Source organism: Pyxicephalus adspersus, chromosome 2 (genome assembly GCF_032062135.1).
Source record: "Pyxicephalus adspersus chromosome 2, UCB_Pads_2.0, whole genome shotgun sequence".
Taxonomy (NCBI): domain Eukaryota; kingdom Metazoa; phylum Chordata; class Amphibia; order Anura; family Pyxicephalidae; genus Pyxicephalus; species Pyxicephalus adspersus.
The window spans coordinates 23448661-23470346 of record NC_092859.1 but is presented as its reverse complement, the minus strand read 5'-3'; the positions used below and the strand labels follow the sequence as shown (position 1 = coordinate 23470346).

Here is a 21686-nt window from a genome sequence, read left to right as displayed (position 1 = left end):
CTAGCACACACAATGGTCTCTCCCCTGTATCCCATCACTAGCGCACACAGTGGTCTCTCCCCTGTATCCCATCCCTAGCACACACAATAGTCTCTCCATTGTATCCCATCAGTAGTACACACAATGGTCTCTCCCCTGTATTCCATTCCTAGCACATTGGTCGCTTCCCTGTTTTGTCCCCCAGTTACTGGTTAGTCCCCACAATAATATGTATTAACAACTCAGTGACTAGTGCCCAGTGCAATTATTAATGGGAAACCCCATCTTCCAGACTGAGAGCTCATCAATCACAGAGATCTAAGAAATCACAGTCAATAGACATAACATAAAATATAGTTTAATGCATTTATTTAATGCTTAAGCACACCTGTACATAGACTTTATTTTTCCACTCCAACATAATAACTTTATTTTTTATACAGTCATGTAAAAAAGTTACATCCAATGTAATTTATTGACTTTTTTAACATGTTTAAGCAGGGAAACAATGGTTGTACATTGTAAAACTACTAACAGATAAAGGTAATTTACAAAAAAGTACACCTCGACCACATATGTTATTTTTTGTCCCATGAAGCAGAAATGACTTCACAACATCCACCAGTATCTCACATTGCCCAATTCTCCATGCAAAATTCTTTCAGGTACAATAAGTGTGTAAGTTTCCTTCCATAAACTGTCTGTTTTAAATGGCCTGCAATTCATTTGGATTAAAACCAGAGGCTTTACTAGAAATGTCAGACTGCTTTGGAACAATATTGTGTTGAAAGATTTAATTCTTATTTTTGGACAGATGGCCTCAGATTCTCATCAAGTCTACTATGAAATGAAACAAATGCATAGTTGGCTGTGTTCAGCTAGCCAAGCAAAAGCTCCATTTTTGACTGAAATAAATGCAGTTGTGCTGCATGATGCAAGATTGGTAATTCAGGGCTTTAACTATCAACCAATTTAGGGAAACTGCTTCCACCTGGGACCAGTTTGGAATCAGGGTGAACTACATGTGTGGTGAATGAACAATGTTTATTGGAATCTCTGTGAATTAGTACAGCAGGTTACTAAACAGCACTAGCCCAGCCCAAGCTACTAGCCAGCATCTTCTGCATGTTAGATGCTGGACAGGCAGCTTTTTATTTCATGTTTTTGTCTTATGTTTGTTCGTATGTCGTGTAAATAACATTTGAAAAAAATTAACAGGTGTATGAGTGCACCAAAACTGGATGTTTGTTCTACCTGTTTGTGTGTGCAACCAGGCAACCCAAGACCTCCCCATTTAGCTGATCCCTGACAAGTATTGTGTTGGTGCCTAAATTACCATAAAGAGGGAACTTGTAAAACAGCTAGTTCTGGCAAACACCATTTAGCAAAGGGCTGTCATGGAGCAAAATCAGGCTAATGAACTGTAACTCTTCTACAATCACAGCAAAAATAAAAGTTTCGTCAATAGGAGGCCAACATATCTCTGCAACAAGCACAGCAAAAATTGGAGGCCCACCACATGGAACTGACTGCCAAAATACAACTGCAAATTCAGCAACAGGAGGAACAATGGCAGCAAGATATGGAGTTGTTGTGGCAATAGCTTCCACAGGAAGGCACAGCAAACAGACCATGGCAAAGAGTGGTTCCAACAGTATACCCTTATAATGGCTAATGCATTTTTTTATACTGCAAACAATGGCCATGAGGCATTTCTGATCACTTTTGGAAGAATTGCTAGGAAAAAGCAGTGGCCTAGAGTACAATGGGTAAGGATAATGGCCCCCTTGTTGACAGGGGAATCGCAGAAGTCCTATTTTGATCTGGAAGTCACAGCAGTCAATGAGTATGAGAAATTAAAAGCAGTGATATTGGCTCGATTAGGGGTATTATTGGAAAACTAAGCCCAAACAAATGGACTTTACAGCTAGACAAAAACTACCCCAGTCACAGATGTAGGATTTGATATATCTGGCAAGAAAGTATGGTATCAGAACCACAAACTTCGGAATGTTCAGTGATAGGCAAGGTTCCTAAGGTCTTTACTGGGTACCACCCAAATACAAGGTAGGCAAGTCCAAACAAAAAACTCAACTGGTGAATCTGCTTAAAAGGCACTTCACCTACCAAGAACCTAACTACCTATCTTAAAGTCTCATGGGATTTTCAAGTCAAGACCAGACCATCCCTAGCAACTAGTAAGACTGTGTATATAGTACAGTGGGGATTCACTCACCCACTGATGAGTAAAGGTGACCTGCTAGGCCAGTTCCACCATGGGTTGCCAAGTGGGTCATCTGATATTTCTAAAAAGAAAAGGGTCGTATTGTGGTGAATGTGATTAGTGGTTGCCTATGCATTGTAACTTTGAGAGAGAGAAAGGTGGCAGTAGCTATTTGTGCCATTCACATGTATCACAAAATAGAGACATAAAAAACTTTTATGTTTCATGAAAATTATTGACAAGAATGTTGTGTTTTTTTATTGTAATTCCATGGTACCTTAGATTAAAGCCAGGCTAGTGACTTGTGTGCTCTCTTAAAATAGAAAATCACCAAATAATCTTTGTACATGGGGATAACAAAATGTACCCCTAACGATAGCTTCATTTGAAACCTTTCTAGGTAATTTGTGTCATCAAGTGGGAGTGGTTCCCCCACTTGCCATTTAAAGCAAATATTCTTCCGGTACTTTGGGACCACCCCAGAGTTACTTCCTCAGTGTGGAGGTGATCCTAGGTAATCCTCCAATTATATCTGTAGTGACAGGAGAGACAACAGAACCCAGGGCTTTCTCCGATCTGAATAGAGATATGTTCTCGAAGATGCCCGGACATATATCAATGATCACACGATAATCATAATATTGTCACCCGACTCAGGCAGAGTGTAAAATTAAAATCCCACTGAATTTATGAAGCTAGACAAGAAGCAATTCGCTGTGATGAAAATGTTTGAATTGGGAGCGAGGAATCCAATTCTACTAGTACAGCACCATTAGTCTTGCTGACTTTCATAAATTAAACACGATTTTTAAGTTTGACACCTATTCTATGCCCTGGACATATGGGTTGATAGATCACCTGGTAACAGTCCAACACATGACCACTTTGGACCTAAAGGGTATTGGCAGATACCCCTCTCTGAATCAGCTGGGTATCCAAGGATCCAAGTTCACCTAAGTTGCAGTCTAGGGTGCCAGGGTAACGAGGGGTGATATTTGTTCTCCTCACCTGCATGACAGTCAGTGTTATATAAATAAATCTGCCTCATGAAATCAAGCTACCCCAGGGACATGTACAAGTGGACATGTATAATGATGATATCACCAGCAACACAGTGTAATACCTGTGTGTGTCTGTAAATGCTGCTTGTTATATTCTGCAGCCTAACAACTGGGTTCAAACCTTCTCCTAAACCGCTGAACTACTTAACAATTTTCAGGGTACACAGGGTACCAACGTTTCAACCCCCAAGCTTTAAAGAATTTTAGGGGGTCACAAGTTTAAAAACTTGGGAAAATACATCATTGGGGGTGCTGTTTTAAAAGCACGTGCACCTAGAAGTCATAAATTAATTACGCAAACTGGGGATCACTGCGCCACTAATATAGCAAGGTGAATTGGGGTGGGGACCCTTAATTTATACCTACCCATCACAAAACTATAATTGTTATACTTTGCTACCCTTTAGGCTTCCCATTTTTGAATCCCAATTTCTGTGGAACGAGGAGGTGTAAGTGGAAGACACCTGTGGCTAACATCCCAACAACCCTAAAATGTAATTCCTATGGCATCATTAGAACATAAAAGAACTCTGCCCATCAAAAACCCTACCTTGTCACACATAACTGTGTAGTTCTAATGCTTGAACTCCAGTTTCTTTGTAACACGGAAGGTGTAGGAAACTGATAAAGCAAGTGCACTTGCATTGCATCATACATACCCTACAATAACGAGAAAACATCAGAAAGAACTCCCCACTACTACTTGGCTGGGGATGGCCTTTCCTTCGTAAACTCTGCTACGAACAAATCTAGAGAGGCGGCATACTGACTGGAATGGTTTACAAGAAGCCTGGCATGATAACCACTATTGGGACTCCACTGATTCCACTGACATTCAGTCAGGCACCCAGGACCTGCTCATCACTCCATGTTCAATGAGTACCAGCCTAACAGGTGGGGATCAGACTCCCATCATGCTGCAGAACCCACATTTGCCAATAGAATATCAGCCGTATGTGCTGGTAGCTTATCTACTAACTTCCTCACACAGCGGGTGCAACACTTAGCAGTTGAGGTGTCCCTAATAAACCAGGACATGCAATAGATCAGAAATTGCACTACATCAGCAGAAAACAGAGTTTCCGACATCTCTATCTTCCCTTCAGTAGGATGTGTGTATGGCTACCCGCAGCCTAGCTCAACAGGTTGGCTGTGAGAAGATTAGGCTACAGTTATCTTGGGAGTGTAGGCATACCTAAGAGAGCAAAGGGCACCAAAATTTAACCCTGTTGTTCGCTGTAGAGCAGACCCGCTGTGTCCCAACAAGAGGAATACACCACAGCTTTTTTGACTTCACGATTGAGAAAAAATTTTGTGCAATAGGAGGGGGATCTCAGACACCACTATCGAAGAGCCATTTGTGTCCGTGTTCCCTGATTTTTCACCTCAAGAAAAAAAAAATATATATATATATCTATATATATTAATAGTGAGGGCAACATCCAAATCTTATTTTGAGGGACCAACTCATTCAGAAAGTCTCCAAGATTAAATTCTGTACTAGGAAATGGGAACAAGACTTGGAATTACAAGCAATTACGAGCAATTTGTAACACTAAAATAGCTGTTTCTGTCAATATACAAATCAGGATTCCCTGCACAAATCTCTGAAATTCATGTTTTTTTCCACTTCCATCACTCTTCCAGTACTACAAGACTCAGATCGGGACTTTTAGGATTCCCTAATACAGCTAGGGAACCTTCAGAAACTTTATTTCTATAAAGCCTGACTGGACAGTCTTTCCATGAAAATGTATCAATCCTATGACAATGTCATCTTTCCACATTTATTAAATATGTTTATTGAAGCCTACATACTAGGGAATTCATCAATATCTATAACAAAAGCCTTGATTGTTTTTCACATATCAGGGAAGAATCGCCAGCTTCCTGATCTGCCCATATTCCTTCTTACTGCTAATATTACGCTTATTGCTAAGATACTAGCAAACCGGGTAATGGAGTAATTGCAGAACACAGGTAGTCAGGCTGCCAAACAAGGTATCCAAAGACAAAGCAGACTCAAGGGTATTGCTAAGTCAGCCCAGGAAGCAAACAATTACAAGGTTGGTAGAGCTTGTATCCAACAGATAGACATACCACTAACAGGTCAGCCAGGCTAAACGCCACAACTAGGAACTAGTATCTGGGAGCTGAAAGCTATAAAGATCATAGCTAGGAATAATGTGCTTATGGCTGCAGCACAGACTCCAAAACCCCCTTCAGATTCACACAGTTTCTGTCTATTTGCTGGGGGTGCTAGAGCGGAGCTGCAAGAGCCGACGACAGGCAGCAAAGTGGAAATGAACGGACTAGGCTGTGGTGCCTTATGACACAGGATTGCTGGCCAGATTAGTGTCCCTAACAAAAATATCTTGACTTCATAATTGGGAAGGGCATAATAAAACCAAAGGTAAACAATATTGAGACCCTTGATAAAAGACCAAACCCCACTAACAAAAAGCAAGTTCAGTCTTGCAGGTCATTACAGTTTTATTCCTCATTTTGCAGTGCTGACAGTCCTGCTAACAGACTTGACAAGTTTAAGGGGTCAGGGATGATAAAATGGTTACCCAAAGCTAAAAAAGCCTTTGAATGATTAAAAAAAATATTGTGTGGTCAGCCAGCGTTGCGTTATTCTCAATTTACTAAGGAAATTTTAGTATAACCCGAAGCATTAAATGTTGGACTGGGTTGTGTGATGGCTCGGGTCTGAAATAGTGAAGAACATCCTGTGTTATATTATCCCAACAAACATTCTACAAACAAGTGCCTAGTGCTCTCTTGAATACTATTTATTGGGAAGAATCTTTGATCCGATAACTGATCATGCCCCGTTAAAATGGATTACTCAGAATAGGTTTTTTCTTATTACCCATATTCCAGCTCCAAAATTGGGAACAAGTGGGGTGGGGATGTTGAAGCAGGCCAGGAAGATACTGTAGCCCAATCTAGGATGATAAGTAAGTCTCTCAGATATAGGCAGTTCACAGAATACTTTTGTTTGACTAGGATGAATACAGTTAGGCTAAGATTACCAAACTCATTTGAAACAAGTTTGTTAATGCAATATCTGGTTTGGGAAACTGCTCTATTGTGGAACCAGTTCAGTGTCAGGAAATTTGGGGAGCAGCACTACCTGTGTGGGAAGCGAACAACCTGAATGGTAATCACAGAGAGTTATGACAGCAGGAGCCCAGGCGGAACTAGGTTGGCCAAAGCTGTTAATCAGGGTTCTGCATGTCAGTGAAATGCCAGACAGGAAACTTTTTATTTAATGTCTTAATCTACTGTAAATAGTATTGAAAATAAAGCATAAGTTGGTTTGCACCAAAATTGAGCATTGCCTGTTTGTGCTCATGGGCTTACCCATGGAACACACAAGCATTCTTCCATTGAGCTGATCCCTTACATATCCCCTGCATATTGGTCAACATGGAGGTACCAGTAAAGTAATTAGTACTGGAAAATGGAATGAATATTGTGGTACAATGTAAATAAACCATGCACGTGTGTAAGAATCTGTGGGGTCACCCATGGAACAACAAGCACCGTATACACCTATGTGTATTTGTGTGTATATATGTACACACACACATATACACACATATTTTATCATTTATTTTTCTATATTTGGTATTATTTAGGTACATTATTTTTATTTTTACACTATGGAGGAATATATATTTGCTGCATGTTCCCAACCAGTGTCTTCCCTTTTCCTTCACAATACCAACCTGATCTGACACTTCTGCTAGTAAAATATATACACTTAGTCTTTATGAAACAGGTAATACAGGTTATTAGCACAATACCAGCATCTGCCAAAAGAGTTTTTTTTCTGATTTACAAAGCAACAACAATTAATGCATAGTGGAAACTTGCAATTAACAGGTAGGTACGTAATAAAAAAACAGCAACACGCAAAAATACACTTTCAGCTCTGTGTAGTGCCCAAGCATGGCAAAAAAAAAATTGTCCAAAGCATTTTTTTGAATTTTTTTTTGCAGTGAGAAAAAGTAGTGCCAAAATGACAGAACTAAACTTAAATGGAGCTCTAGGTTGTAGCATTTCCCATTACCTTCCTCTCAACATATTCACATTCTGACGATCAAGGAATTTGGGTCTCCGGCGCACTTCTCTCTCTGTCTCAAGATATGAATTCTTTTGTTTCATTTCTAAAAAGGGAGAGATTAATTAAACAAGTAAGTAACTGAAAAATAATATAATGAATAATATCATTTAAACTATATTTCTCTTATAAAAGAGATTATTGAGAACATTCATAAGATCATATGTACGCTCTCACAATTGTGCAGAACTGTGCAAAACTATTGGTAGCCATGTTAGGCTAATTAAGGGCTAACACAAGATGTTTTTCCTCCTTCCTCATTCTTGATATATTTTATGTGGATATCCCTCCCCAATTACATAAGTTTAGGTGTTTCCAATGAAACAGAATTCCAAGACATTACACAACTGTGTTCTTCTGGTCTTATGACAACAGTTTGGTGTACCTGCTGTACCTGCATGACTGTGAACATGAACCCGAGTGCTCTGTGCAGACCTCAAAATTACAAACACCTTTAGGTTGAATTGGAACATGGATTACAATCTGGGACTCCATCCAGGACCAGACCTGCTCCAAAATGTTAAGAATAGGATTCCCAGAAGGGTGAAGGCTAACAGCTGCAAATGTGTGTGTGTAGGGGTGACTATTATGTAAATGGCAATGGATTTAGAATCAGAAGTCAGGCAAGCTTGTATTGATGTGATGTTTGCTTGTCCACAGATTTTTGCCAATTTACTGTATGTATGGATTTGTGTTGCAAATCCTACAAACTAGTGCCGCCATTTTCCATTTGAGTAAATAGTGTGCTCTTACATGCAACAATTTTTTTACTTAGTTACAAAAAATTTTGAAACCATTTCTCCTCCACATGGACTGTACCGGAATGTATTTATTTTGGCATCTTAAATTAGCTCATAGATCTGGTTCCCTGTTTCCAATATATACAATATGACGTCTTGCTCTGAAATTATTTCACATTCTATAAAACCACAAAGCAGAAGTCTCAGTCTACAACTGTCAAGACTGCTCCATTCACCCCTTACCCCCCCCATAAATAAATTTATGTTCAATGAGTGGACACATTTCGCTGATCTTAAGGTTGATGTGTACCTTGGAAGTCAATAATGTAGGTCTGGTTTCCAGCAGTGAACGGGATGATTGCAGTCGGGTCGGACTGGTAGATGGTCTCCAGGTCTGATGATAGAATGGTAGTACTTGTGTTCTAGATTAGCAGGAGCAGACAGGAGATTTGTTATCATGTGCCCCAAATCTAGATACAAATGGGGCATATATCATATCAGAGCACAGTGTCCAGTCTCCCTGGTGACCTGATATACCAGTATTCATGCCAATGGAGCCAACATAGAACCAGTTCAATCACAATAGGAGTCATTGGCAAACTGACACCTAAACTTTGGACTAACCCTCTAAACAATGGTAATCATAACTCTCACAATCTCTTCCTAATGTTAACCCAGGTAGATTAAGGCTAGTGTTTACTGGCTTTTGTTTGCGTTAGGAGGTACAATGAGCGTGAATGCTAGACCCATTTGAGATAAGTCAAATGCGAGCTAGAAAGAGGGTAAAATGCACCTTTCAATAAATTTTAAATTATTTCAGAAACATCCCAAACTGATAATAATTTAAAGCAGTGGTCCCCAACCCCCGGTCCGAGGCCCACTAGTGGGCCACGGCTGTTTGACAGCTGGGCCACGAGAGCAGAGAGACCAGAAGTGATCTGCAACTCTGGCCAGTGCACCCCCCAACGGGGTCAGAAGAAGAAACCCACTTGTGGGGGTGCACTGGCCAGAGCTACAGACCATGTCTCCATCATAGGTTTAGGGGGTGGGCGGGTTATGTCTCTGGAGTGGACGGGTTCAGGAATAATGATGTCACTTTCAGGGGAAGTTTCTTCCCCTTTGAGTGACACAAGGCTCCCCGCACAAGCGCAGTCCGGAGTCCATGGATTTAGTGGTCCGTGAGATTCAAAAAGTTGGGGGCCACTGATCTAAAGCCATCAACGCAAGCCCAAAACCCATTATTACCTCAATTCTTACACTAACATTTCCATTCTATATTTTCTAAATCCTCAACCAATTTCCTAAAACTAAAATAGTATGTTTATAGTGTCATCAGACAGAGGGCATCTTGTGTGGAAAAGAAACACTACGGGTACCAGCTCCAGCTTTAAGCTACTTTTAATTCTCCCCACAGCAGCCTGTTGACAAAAACAAAATGACCCAGGATTTAGGCTTTAACTTAAATGTTGTAACATCAGCTTGGGGTGAACTAAAATGTATTCCGATACTGTAATTTTCACTTACCGGTTTCCCGTACTCGATCCAGGTACCAAGCTCATTTTTCCAGTACCAACACCACTCAGTGGTCAGTACAAGTTCAGGCTGGGTGACAGATGATGGGGTGGTAAGCCTGCGGACTGGCTTGGAACCAGATTTCATGGTCTGAAAGTCAATCAAACCAAACCCGTAACTGCAATGACAAAAGACAATTTACCTAATAGTGACTTTTGTAGCTTTAGAAGGAACTAATTAAGATAACAATAAAAGAGATTTTCACATTCTGACCCCCTGAATCAGGTGCACTTACCTGTCTATCTTAGGATCACTATAAGCCTTCTCAATAAGCTCCATATTAGAAAAGTCATCCCAGTCTGTTCCACTAAACACTTGCCAGCGGTAAGGTAACCAGTAGTGCATGTTGGCACACTTATCTATAAACCAACAAAAATACAAAATGTCATCTCTAGACAAGATTTAGATCTATTTGCAAGATAGAATGGAGAGTTATGAGTGCTCATTTTTTGAACCCATAACAAACTCACCTCTCATATTGCAGTACTTCCAAATATGAGTAAGACAAATTTCTGGGGTTTGCTTCAACAATGCTTAAGTAAAAGAGAAAAACAACTGCGGATCAATTATTTTTCTGTATTTAGTACTTTGGAAGGATATTTAAAGCTTTTAAACTCAAAACAATACAATAAAATGTACAAAGTTTACCCCTCTTTCAACAGAGGTCCTTGATGCCTAAACGTCCAGTACTAAGGGCCTGATTTATTAAAGCTCTCCAAGGCTGGAGAGGATACACTTTCATCAGTGAAGCTGAGTGATCCAGCTAACCTGGAACTAAAAGTCATTTTCTATTTGCTAGCAAGTGTTTTGAATCCTGGGCCAGATCCATTTCAGGTTTGCTGGATCACCCAGCTTCACTGATGAAAGTATATCCTCTCCAGCCTTGGAGAGCTTTAATAAATCAGGCCCTTTGAGTTAGGTAAATTGGCAAGAGTTTTGTCACTAATCTGTCCACCCAAAGATGTTTTAGATTGTAGCCAGTACTCTGACAAGTAGACAAATATTAGTTTTAAATAATTAGCCCCAAATTAGATCATATTTTAATACTAAAGACACCGGAATAAAGTCAATGGGGAGTCACAAAATTTTTACATGGCCCTATCCTTATTAAAAGCTTATTTATTAATGGGAAATTCTAGTTACATTTCAAAACATTCTTAATAAGGGGCAATCTTTTTCAGAAGTTTACTTTTAAGCTTTGAATAATATCCTCTCTTAAAAACTAATTTTATCTACTTACATTTTCCTGGTGATGCAGAAGAAATATTGGTGGCTGGTTGAGTAGTTGCCAAGTTAATGACCTTTGGTGGCTCCAAAAACATTTCCAAATCTTCATCAGAAAGTGAATATTTAATGCCATTTGTTGGGTCATTTTTTATGATTGGTTTTACACAAGCTTGGGGATTTCTGCAGGGTCTGTCAAAGTCAACAAAATCATTGGATGAACTTGATGCTCCCATATGACCAGATACTATAGGGGTAGCGGGTTTAGGTTGAGTGATAGAAGAAATATCTTTGCTATCGTACAAAGATGTCTTAAAAGGTGTTGATGGAGTAATTGATAGCCTTGCCATTGAAGAACCCAGAACTTTATCCGATTCCATAACTGTTTTCTGATTAAGAGTAGATAGACTTTTTGCTGAAGAAGCTGTTAAATATGAACTTGCTTCAGCACTTGATGAACCCCCTGCAGGATGGACAGGCTTATTAAAAGGTGATGATGGGACCTTGGAAGTATTTGCTTTTGGATGTGGTTGACCATATGGATGTTCTCTTGATGTATTGAATGATGTGCTTGAATTGGTTGAGGGCTTTGGTAAAGCAATGATTGAATCATGCTGTAGGGTTCCCTGTGTTGGTCGACTCGATTCAGTAAGTGGCGGTGGATAATAAACTGATTGTTCTGTTCTACGTGGTATCACAGGAACGTTTGACCTCTCCTTTTGAACATTTTGGCCAGTAGAATAACGAGGGTTGGGATCATAGGATTTATAGGATGGCGCTTGCCCTACACTAGCTGCATTTGATGAATCATTATCCATTTCCTGAGTGTTGTATGAAGCTCTGGGGAATCGAGATGTTACTCTAGAATTCAGTACTTCCATTGGCTGGAAAGCATTTCGGTACATTACTGGATTTTTCACTCCAGATGACATTACTGGGCCTTTATTAAGTGGTTCAAATCTTGTGCCTTCTCCATTCATGATTCCAGATCTGGCCTGTTGCTTTTCTGAGGGTGTTGTGTTTGGAGCAAACCAATCACTCATTAGATTGTCAAGCCTTGTTTTTGAATTTCTGCCATAATCACCACTGCTATCACTGTCTTCATGATCTTCATCTCCTGAGCGTTGACCCATGCTACACTGTGATGGAGGACGGCTGCTAGAACGCCAGCGAGAGTGAGGCCCTAAAGGCATTAGAAAAAAAACAAATTAAATGTGGTTAAAAAAAAAGTTATGTGTACCCTTATCATCATATTGAGTTCCTGTTATCTACTTTACATTGAAATTTCAAACTAGGCTGCCAGTTTGACTGTTGAAGTAACAGCTTAGACATAAAGCTTTTTCCTACTGGGGATATTAAAAATATACAAACTGATATGTTAATTAAAAAAAATTATTAAATACTGTAAAATTATCCCAGACATCCAGCATGTGATTCTGTTCTGAAAGAACCAAACAGAGGTTAGGGCAAACCAAATTCAATTCTTCATTGAGTAAGCAGCGCTGCCACCAGCTGTATGAGTAATTTCATTGGCTCTTGGTGTCAGCTCCGGCCCCTGAGGTACAGTTCTCCTCCCTGATGACCACCATTCAATAAAAATCAACTTGTGTATGCAGCCTTAGAGCTTACGTCTACTTAAGTAATATATGATAAATATTGTGTGTATTTGTACCGTCATTCCTTCTCCCTCTGCTGCTGCTGCTGTTCAGCAAATCCTGAGATCCAGCTCTTCTCATGCCTCCTGGCCTTCCTCTGCCCCGGGACATCCCTCTCGGACCCCTGGGCTCCCCATTTCTATGTTCCTCCCTTGGCATACGTTGCGTCTCCTTGTGTTTCAGCACGCAGAGCATCTGAAAATTCTGGATGGCTTCTTGGCTCAGCCAGTTACAGGTGAACAATAATTTGGAGTCAAGGAGATTGTGCGATTTTTTACAAAAACGACGATGGCAGTTTCCTCGTGCAAAGAAACTGCAGACATGGAGGCGTGCACAGTTCTCTCCTTGGTCGCAGTTGTCCTGCATATAATTCCGACAGTCCTGGGGAGAAAATGAAGCAACACTAATAAAACACATTATTAAACTTGCTCCGATAATTCCATTGTTAATGGAGCCGGGTTAAATATTACTATTATTATTATTATTATTATTATTATTATTATTATTATTAATAATAATAATAATAAACAGGATTTATATAGCGCCAACATATTACGCAAAGCTGTACATAAATAGGGGTTGTAAATGACAGACAAATACAGACAGTGATACAGGAGGAGGAGAGGATCCTCCCCCGAAGAGCTTACAATCTAGTACAAAAAAAAACTTTAGAAACAGGGATTTTTCTAATTCGCATGAACTATCAGAACTTTTGTCAATTTATAAAAACTTCTCTGAGACAGACCAGGCAGCCATCGCTGGAGTGCATATAGATGGAAAGTAGCTGCAAAGTGGAAGAAAATGCTTTCAGCATTTAGAAATAACAAAGAAAAAAGGTAAAATATTGTTTTATTTTTTTTAAATGGTAATTATTTAAAATACACACGGGTAAGTTGTGTTGACAGTGAAAGGGGCATGGTCAAATATATACATGGCACACATATGCCATGGCCCTTGTACCCATAAAATATGATTTAGTTACTAAGCCACAAATGAGAATCTCCCAGACATCAGCACAAATATTTGTGCAATTGAAATATTTTCATTAAAGAATATTTATTTTATTTATTTTATTACAAAACCAAATTCTGTATTTTTTTCTGCAGCCCTAACACTTGCAATGTCAATTCCAATTCTTAGGAAGCCACTGGATCATAAGGGGACGTGTGAAATTGTAGGTGACATACCGACCACCATACTGGCATTTCCATCGGCTGGTAATTAATAAATACCGGCAATGCCCAAAGTTGATTTTAACAGGCAGCCAAGTAAATGGTCGGTTTGCAAATTTATTTTAACCTGGTTATCCTGCCTGACACCAAGCTTGCTATTCTGGCAGTGAGCGTGTATTTCTCACCCATGGCAGCCCATAGAGAATGAATGGAGGTAGCAGTTCAGTACAACCCACTAAGAAATATGCAAAAGCTGGTTCTTCTAGAACCAACACAGCAGTCTAGGGGGCTGGCAAGGTGCCCGGAACCACACACCAGAATGCTTGTCATAACCTATACTGCCATAGCAGTGCATATTGAAAAATATACATATTTTCCTGAAAATAAATAAAAAACAAGGCATATGTACAAAGCAGCTGGCAAACAGCCAAAGCAACTCCTTATATTCATATCGGTCAGTAAATAATGTGGTTAGCTGGCGACCAAGGACGCACACTCTGTGTAATGGGTTGGACTTTGTACAGAAACTGAACCTCTGTCACTGAGTTGTGTCATCGACACATGCACTGTTATGTAATGGCGTCTTTGAAAATGTTTTTATTTTTTCCAATAGGACAACCAGAAGAAAACAGCATTTACATAACACTTCTGAGATTATACAGTGTATTTGAAAAGTTCAGACCCACAAAGGTCCAATAGACCTGACGCTACAGTCAGCAGTGTGAAAGGGGCAACTATTTTCTGTACAGTTATTGACCCCATGATAAGAAGAAGTACAAGTTATTGATAGATTATTTAAACACTATGACAAAATAGAGCCAGGTCCAGTTCCAGAACCTATAAAAAAAAAATACATTTTTAATGAATAGCTCCTAGGGGAAGCTCCTCAACAGTTCTCCACGGCCAATGGTAGGAGCTTGGAGACCACGTTATACATTGCAAGTATATGTGGGATGTGATAAGTTGCCACCATATTGGGCACAATGAATAGCCCGTGGTAGACTAAGTGGTTAGCCAGAATAAAAGCTGAAATGAAAGCTCGGGAAAAGCTTTAGAAACTTAAAGCTAAATTCCAGAACCAGCAAATATTGTCTAAATACATGTGGCCTCTGAATCTTGCAGTGCTTTGAGTATTTCTTCCAGAACTGTGCAGTAATCCATTGTAATACTTTTGTGTGCATGAGCTTTCTGTATAAAGACTGATCACTTCTACTCTTCTTCCTTCCACTGGATGACTGGTCTTGTATCCACTCCCTATAGTTTGTTGCAGGTAGCCTGTAGTAGTCGGACCAAATGGGTCCCTTCCCAAAGCTCTACTCTTGGGAGGAAGCCAAGCGTATCCCAATGATGATGGCATGGCTACTTTTACAAGGCTTTTGGAAAGGCATTTGGTGCACACAAAGTGAATTTGTATCCCATGTGGCTATTTAGAAATATATACAGGTTGTCCCTGAGTTAAGGACATCTGACATACAGACGACTTGTAGATACGAACAGTAATTTCCTGCTTGCTTGTGTGCAGGACAGAGGCTTGATGGGGGCGGTTTGCATGACTTGCAGAAGAAATCTTTTGCTAAACACAGCTGAGGTTGTAGGTGATCTTAAGGGGTTAGCTCTTTCTGCAGCCTGACCAAGACAAACTCAGCAGCTGTTTCTTTTTGCATATCAAAGCACAGCTTTTCTTTGCTTTGTTTGTGATTAACTCACAATGAGGATTTTATACAGTAACTGACACCATGCTGCCTAATAATATGTTGGGACAAACATCTGTCCTAATTGCATTTATTAAAATAATGTATCTGTTCTGACTTACATACAAATTCAACTTAAGAACAAACCTACAGTCCCTATCTCGTATGTAACCCTACCTGTATTTGATAAAGTTTTTGTACTCATTTTTAATTTTAGAGCCAGACATTCAGGTTCAACATCAGATACTAAAGACATTCTGGAAGGTGTTTAAAGTCTTTTCTTTTAGAAAGCAACCTGGCCTGACAGCATGTTCTCTGTATGGAAGCAGTAGTCTCTCTGCAGTGGCCCAACACCCCTGGCTGGAAAACAGCTATGACTTATTAAATTCCTAAAAAAGGTTACACATGCATATGCATTACTTAAAGAATTATATATAAACTAATTCCACCTTACAGTCAATTAGCACAAGTTCCTATGAAATTACAAGGACAAAACACCCACATCATGTGCCCCCACTTTTCTTCTAGTTGCCCCAGGCCTGCACCATCTTTTGTTAAGTTGGAACACACATACATAGGCACATTACGCTTTGAAATAGCTGGAGCTCTCCTTCTTCTACCTAAAAAATTACAGATCGTCCATCCTATGGGTTGGGTGGGCACAATGGTGGTAGTTGCACTCACCTCTGGCAGCAGCTGGCTGTCATTTTGAAAGAGCAAAACTTTGATCTCGTCTTCATTCAGTCCACTCAATTCGTTGGCTCTTAACACAGCACGGTTGTGGTCAGATTGGACATCATGGGAGAACCTGCACCGAGGCCTGGAATAAGAAGAAGACGTAAAATCTAGGGGGCCACATGATCCTACCCTGCCGTATAACATGAATCCATCCTGGGGGGGCAACATGATCCTACCTTGAGGGGTAACATGAGTCCAACCTAAGGGTAACATGAGTCTATTCTAAGTGTCAAGATGATTCTTCAAAAAATATGTAAATGCATTTTGGTAAAGCAGAATTAAATGTAAAAATTAAATAATTGCGTCAACACAAATCCTTTACTGCGGAAGGAACAGGCAATGTCTGTTCTGCAATACAGAAAAAAACAAGTCTTATCGCAATTATTTAAATACATTCACCTGTCCTTGATCCATCGCGGGGAGCGACGTCTCCTTCTCTGTCAGGTTTCCTGATCTTCAGCCATATTGATTAGCTGGGCTGGGATGACATAAGTACCGCGCATGCGCACACGAGCTGTTCACTCCCAGCAGCTCGTAGGATGCCAGGATAATCAGCACCATATGTTTTATTGCAGGAAGGATATCGCCTGTCCCTGTCTCAAATAAACACCGGCCTAATCACAAATGTGATTCTTACAGAACATTTTCCTCCATATTTTCCCTGGAGAGGTGAACTTTATGTCTGTAATCGTAATGGGCAATAATGGTTAGTATGATCCCCCTCAGATGGGTAACATGATCTTACCCTAATACCTCATCCTCATTACCCCAATACTTTCTGCACGTTCCCATTACCCTTAGATCCATCCTCCTTTCCCAAGTATTTTTAGACCATTGTCTTTTACCCCAGGACCTCTAGTCCTATCCTTGTTGCATCAGTATTTCTAGACTAACCCTCATGACTCCTAAACCTCTAGTCCCATTCTAATTGCCTCAATACTCCCAGACCCATCCTCATTATTCCCATACCTTTAGACCCATCCTCATTACCCCAAAATTTCTAGTCCCATTCTCAATTAATCCCACTGCCTCTAGTCTGATCCTGATTACTCCAGGACCTTTAGTCCCATCCTCATTACTCCCGGACCTCTAGTCCCATCCTCGGTGAATCCCATGGCCTCTAAACTTATCCTTATTACCCTAGTGCCTCTAGTCCCATCCTCATTACATTAGTTACTCTGAACCCATCCTCATTACCCCAATACCTCTAGACCCATCCCTCTGGACCCATCATCATTACCCCAATAATCATAACCCCAAAACGTCTAGTCACATCATCATTACTCCAATACCTTGCAAGCTACTTTTTAAATGACCAAGTCAAAATGATCTACCAACAATAAAAATGCTAAACATATATTTATTTATATATATACCGAGTATGACACAGAAATGACTGGAGCTAGTGAGAGATTGATTGGCAGAACATTGCACAGACATTTCACTACAAGACTATAGTTACCGGAAAACTACACATCACCTGACATAGGAGAATACAAAGGTATTTCGGTAATTGAACCCTGACTCCGAGCGTGAACTGACTGGGCTACCCAGCACTGCTCACCTCAGACTGCCCGCTCTGCCTCCCTCCCCACTCCCCGCTGTTACACGGAGCCTTCTCACACAGAAAGACATCCCCAGCATCCCTATAGATGTACAGCGGACCTGCTAGGAAACAGCAGGTAGGGCTAAGGCAGGGCTCTGCGATCTACTTGGGTTGTCTTTGCGATCGACTTGTAGATAGCGACTGACGTTTTGGGCACCCCTGCTCTAGACCCTCCATCATTACCCCAATACCTGCAGACCCATCACCATTACCCCAGTACCTCTAGACCCATCCTCATTACCTCAATACCTCCAGACCCATCCTCATTACCCCAGTACCTCCAGACCCATCCTCATTACCCCAATACCTCTAGACCCATCATCATTACCCCAATACCTCTAGACCCATCCTCATTACCCAAAAACCTCTAGACCCATCCTCATTGCAATATTACCTCTAGACGCATCCTCATTACCCAAACACCTCTGGACTCATAATCAAATACCCCTTTATAACCCGGATAGCACCTTTCTAACCCGGATAGACCTCTAGACCCATCCTCATTGCAATAATACCTCAAGACCCATATGTATTACCCTCAGACCTCTAGTCCCATCCTTATTGACACAATACCTCTAGAACCATGCTCATTACCCTAATACCTCCAACCACATTTTCCTGTACCCCATGACCTCTAAACTCATCCTTATTACTCCAATATCTCTAGCCACATCCCCATGACCCCATGACCTCTAGATCTATCTTCATTATCTCAAGATCTCTAGTCACATCCTCCATACCCCAATACCTCTAGACCCTCCCTCATTACCCTTATATCTCTAGTCCCATTCTCATTACCCAAATACCTCTAGACCCATCTTCATTACCCCAATATCTCTAGTCCCATCCTTATAACCCCAAAACCTCTAGTCACATCATCATTACCCCATAACCTCTAGACTCATCTACATTGGAACTCCCTCTTCATTGAAATAGCACCGCTACTACAATTCCTTGCGTCTATAAAACAGTCCAAAGCGGGGCCACTTATAGGCAGGGAGGCTGCTGGTCTAGAACCTACCTCATTACCCCAATACCTCTAGGCCTATACTTATTACCCCAATACTACAAGCCACATCCTCTTCTACCCCATGTCCTCTGGACTCATCCTCATTACCCCAATACCTCTAGCCACATTCCCTCTTACCCCAATACTTCTAGTCCCATTCTTATTATCCCAATACCTTTAGACCATTCCTGATTACCCCAATACCTCTAGACCCATCCTCATTACCCGAGTACTTCTAGTCCCATTCTTATTACCCCAATACCTCTAAATACATCCTGATTACCCCAATACCTCTAGACCCATACTCATTACCCCAATACCTCTAGACCCATCCTCATTACCCCAACACTCCTAGACCCTTCCTAATTACCCCAAGACCCTTCCTGATTACTCCAATACCTCCAGACCCAGCCTCATTACCCTAATAACCCTAGGCCCATTCTCATTACCCCAATACCCCTAGACCCTTCCTCACTACCCCAATACCTCTAGACCCATCCTCCTTACCCCAATACCCCTAGACCCTTCCTCATTACCCCAATACCCCTCGACCTATTCTCATTATCCCAATACCCCTAGACCCTTCCTCATTACCCCAATACCCCTAGACCCTTCCTCTGCACTCTATATGTTACACACACCTGACCCCTGCACTCTGTATGTTACACACACCTGACCCCTGCACTCTGTATGTTACATACACCTGACCCCTGAATTCTGTGTGTCACACACACCTGACCCCTGCACTCTGTATGTCACACACACCTGACCCCTGCACTATGTATGTTACGTACACCTGACCCCTGCACTCTGTATGTTACACACACCTGACCCCCGCACTATGTATGTTACAAACACCTGACCCCTGCACTCTGTATGTTACATACACCTGACCCCCGCACTATGTATGTTACATACACCTGACCCCCGCACTCTGTATGTTACACACACCTGACCCCTGCACTCTGTTTGTTACATGCACCTGACCCCTGAATTCTGTATGTCACATACACCTGACCCCTGCACTCTGTATGTTACATACACCTGACCCCTGCACTCTGTATGTTACACACACCTGACCCCTGCACTCTGTATTTTACACACACCTGACCCCTGCACTCTGTATGTCACATACACCTGACCCCTGCACTCTGTATGTTACATACACCTGACCCCTGCACTTTATATGTTACATACACCAGGAATCTGCTGGGCTGCATGGTACATAATCATAATCTCAGCTCTCTGTACACTGAGTTGTGCATTGCTCTTATTATGCATCTGTATAATGTGCAGGTATTTATACAACTGCAATGTCTTTATTGGGCTGTATGTTTCTTTAAACCCCTGTTGCACTCCATGCAGAGTTGTATATTATACTCTTGACCAGATTATGTATTGTCTTTAAAGTTGCTGGTTTCAAATGCCCCCAGCTATTTTTATTAAGTTCTTTTTGAAAGTCATCCCAGACACAGTGTTTGCTCTCCTGTTGTTGTCTGTATCCTGCATGCAGAAAATCGGTCTGCACATTATATACATTACAAAGGGGTTTTCAGTTATTTCCTTATAAACCACAACCTGACTGTGACCAATTGGTTGCTACCTTCACCTCCTTTGTGAAACCCTTGAGTTGATCGTTTAGTCTCAACAGCGTACCTGTGAGCTATGTTACTATGTAGTTTAGTAACAGCTATTGTATCAATCATTTCTGAGTTTCCAATAGTTGAATATAAACTTTATATTATAAGACTAGTTGCCCCAGTATGACAGTCTAAACAAGTATCAAATCCAGTTACTGTGAGATATACACGCACAAGTATACAGAAACTAAAATTGGTAAGGGTGCCTAATGAGCGAACACAAAGGAATATAAAAAAGCAGTGAATATGCCATTAACCAATCATTCATTAGTTTAATCTTTGTCAGGGTGTTTTATTATACATTTGATTTGTTCTACTTTCTGTGAACATCATAATCTCTGCTTCGTAAATATGTCCCTTAATGTGCATTACATAGTACAATATGTTTTTTTTTAATTTTAAATGGAAAGTGGAAGGGTTAGAATTCCTGTCCAGGGAGATTTACCCTGTTACTAACATAGGAAGAAATAATGTTTTACATAAAATTTGTTTTGGTGACAATGGGAATTTCCTCATTTTATGAAGATTTCATGCTTTTTCTTCTCATTGTGTGTTAAGGACAGGATATAAAGGGAAATCTCTTGAAAACACCAAAAGGAAAAAATTAAAAAAAAATAATGCAATATATAGAGAACAAAACAAAAACGCACAGGATCTGTACAGAAAATAATTTCAACTATTTTATTAATTGATGCTCGAATAAAATGAACATTGCAGCTTCTTCACATTGGGTAACATTCACAAAATTAGGAGAAAGTAACAGAAATACCAAATACTTGCCCTTTTCGTTACATAAAGCAAATTAAAAATCTGTGCTTCACCCAGACATTCCTTCAAATTAAATATTTTAAGACAACCCCTGGTATTGCATGGAGTGGTATACCATAAACTATACACAGGGACCTATATAGGAATTGGCTGTGGCCTTCTTTGTCTGCCCTTGCTCCACATTGATTAAACATGGAAGATAAAGGAGGCAGAGCTCTAAGCAGCCACAAAATGTGTGAAAGTGCAAATACGAATTTTCACAGATTGATCAAACTTAAATAATGGGTGGTGCATGGCAGAGACACCACTAAAAATGCAAGAGATCCAGTTCATACTTAAAAAGTTCTGTGTGCTAGGCTGTATATATTTCTGCCCCTTCACTATGTTCATTGCATACACTTGGCCCATGTGGAGTATGTTACAAGCAACTGACCCCTGCACTTTTGTATGTGAAATACTAATGACTTGTCAGTAC

At 40.5% G+C, this 21686-nt stretch overlaps 1 protein-coding gene across 1 annotated transcript in view; it reads right to left on the bottom strand.

Annotated features, from left to right (window-relative positions):
• The window catches only part of LOC140322365 (uncharacterized), a 52499-nt gene that overhangs the window by 15989 nt on the left and 14824 nt on the right, over positions 1–21686 (bottom strand). Inside the window, exons 14-21 of the mRNA XM_072398939.1 lie at positions 16135–16388; positions 12605–12968; positions 10949–12115; positions 10179–10241; positions 9944–10067; positions 9661–9826; positions 8447–8558; positions 7346–7442 (exon numbers count right to left, since the gene is read on the bottom strand). Coding sequence (XP_072255040.1) covers positions 7346–7442; positions 8447–8558; positions 9661–9826; positions 9944–10067; positions 10179–10241; positions 10949–12115; positions 12605–12968; positions 16135–16388 — 2347 coding nt within the window. The remainder of the gene's footprint in view (positions 1–7345; positions 7443–8446; positions 8559–9660; positions 9827–9943; positions 10068–10178; positions 10242–10948; positions 12116–12604; positions 12969–16134; positions 16389–21686) is intronic.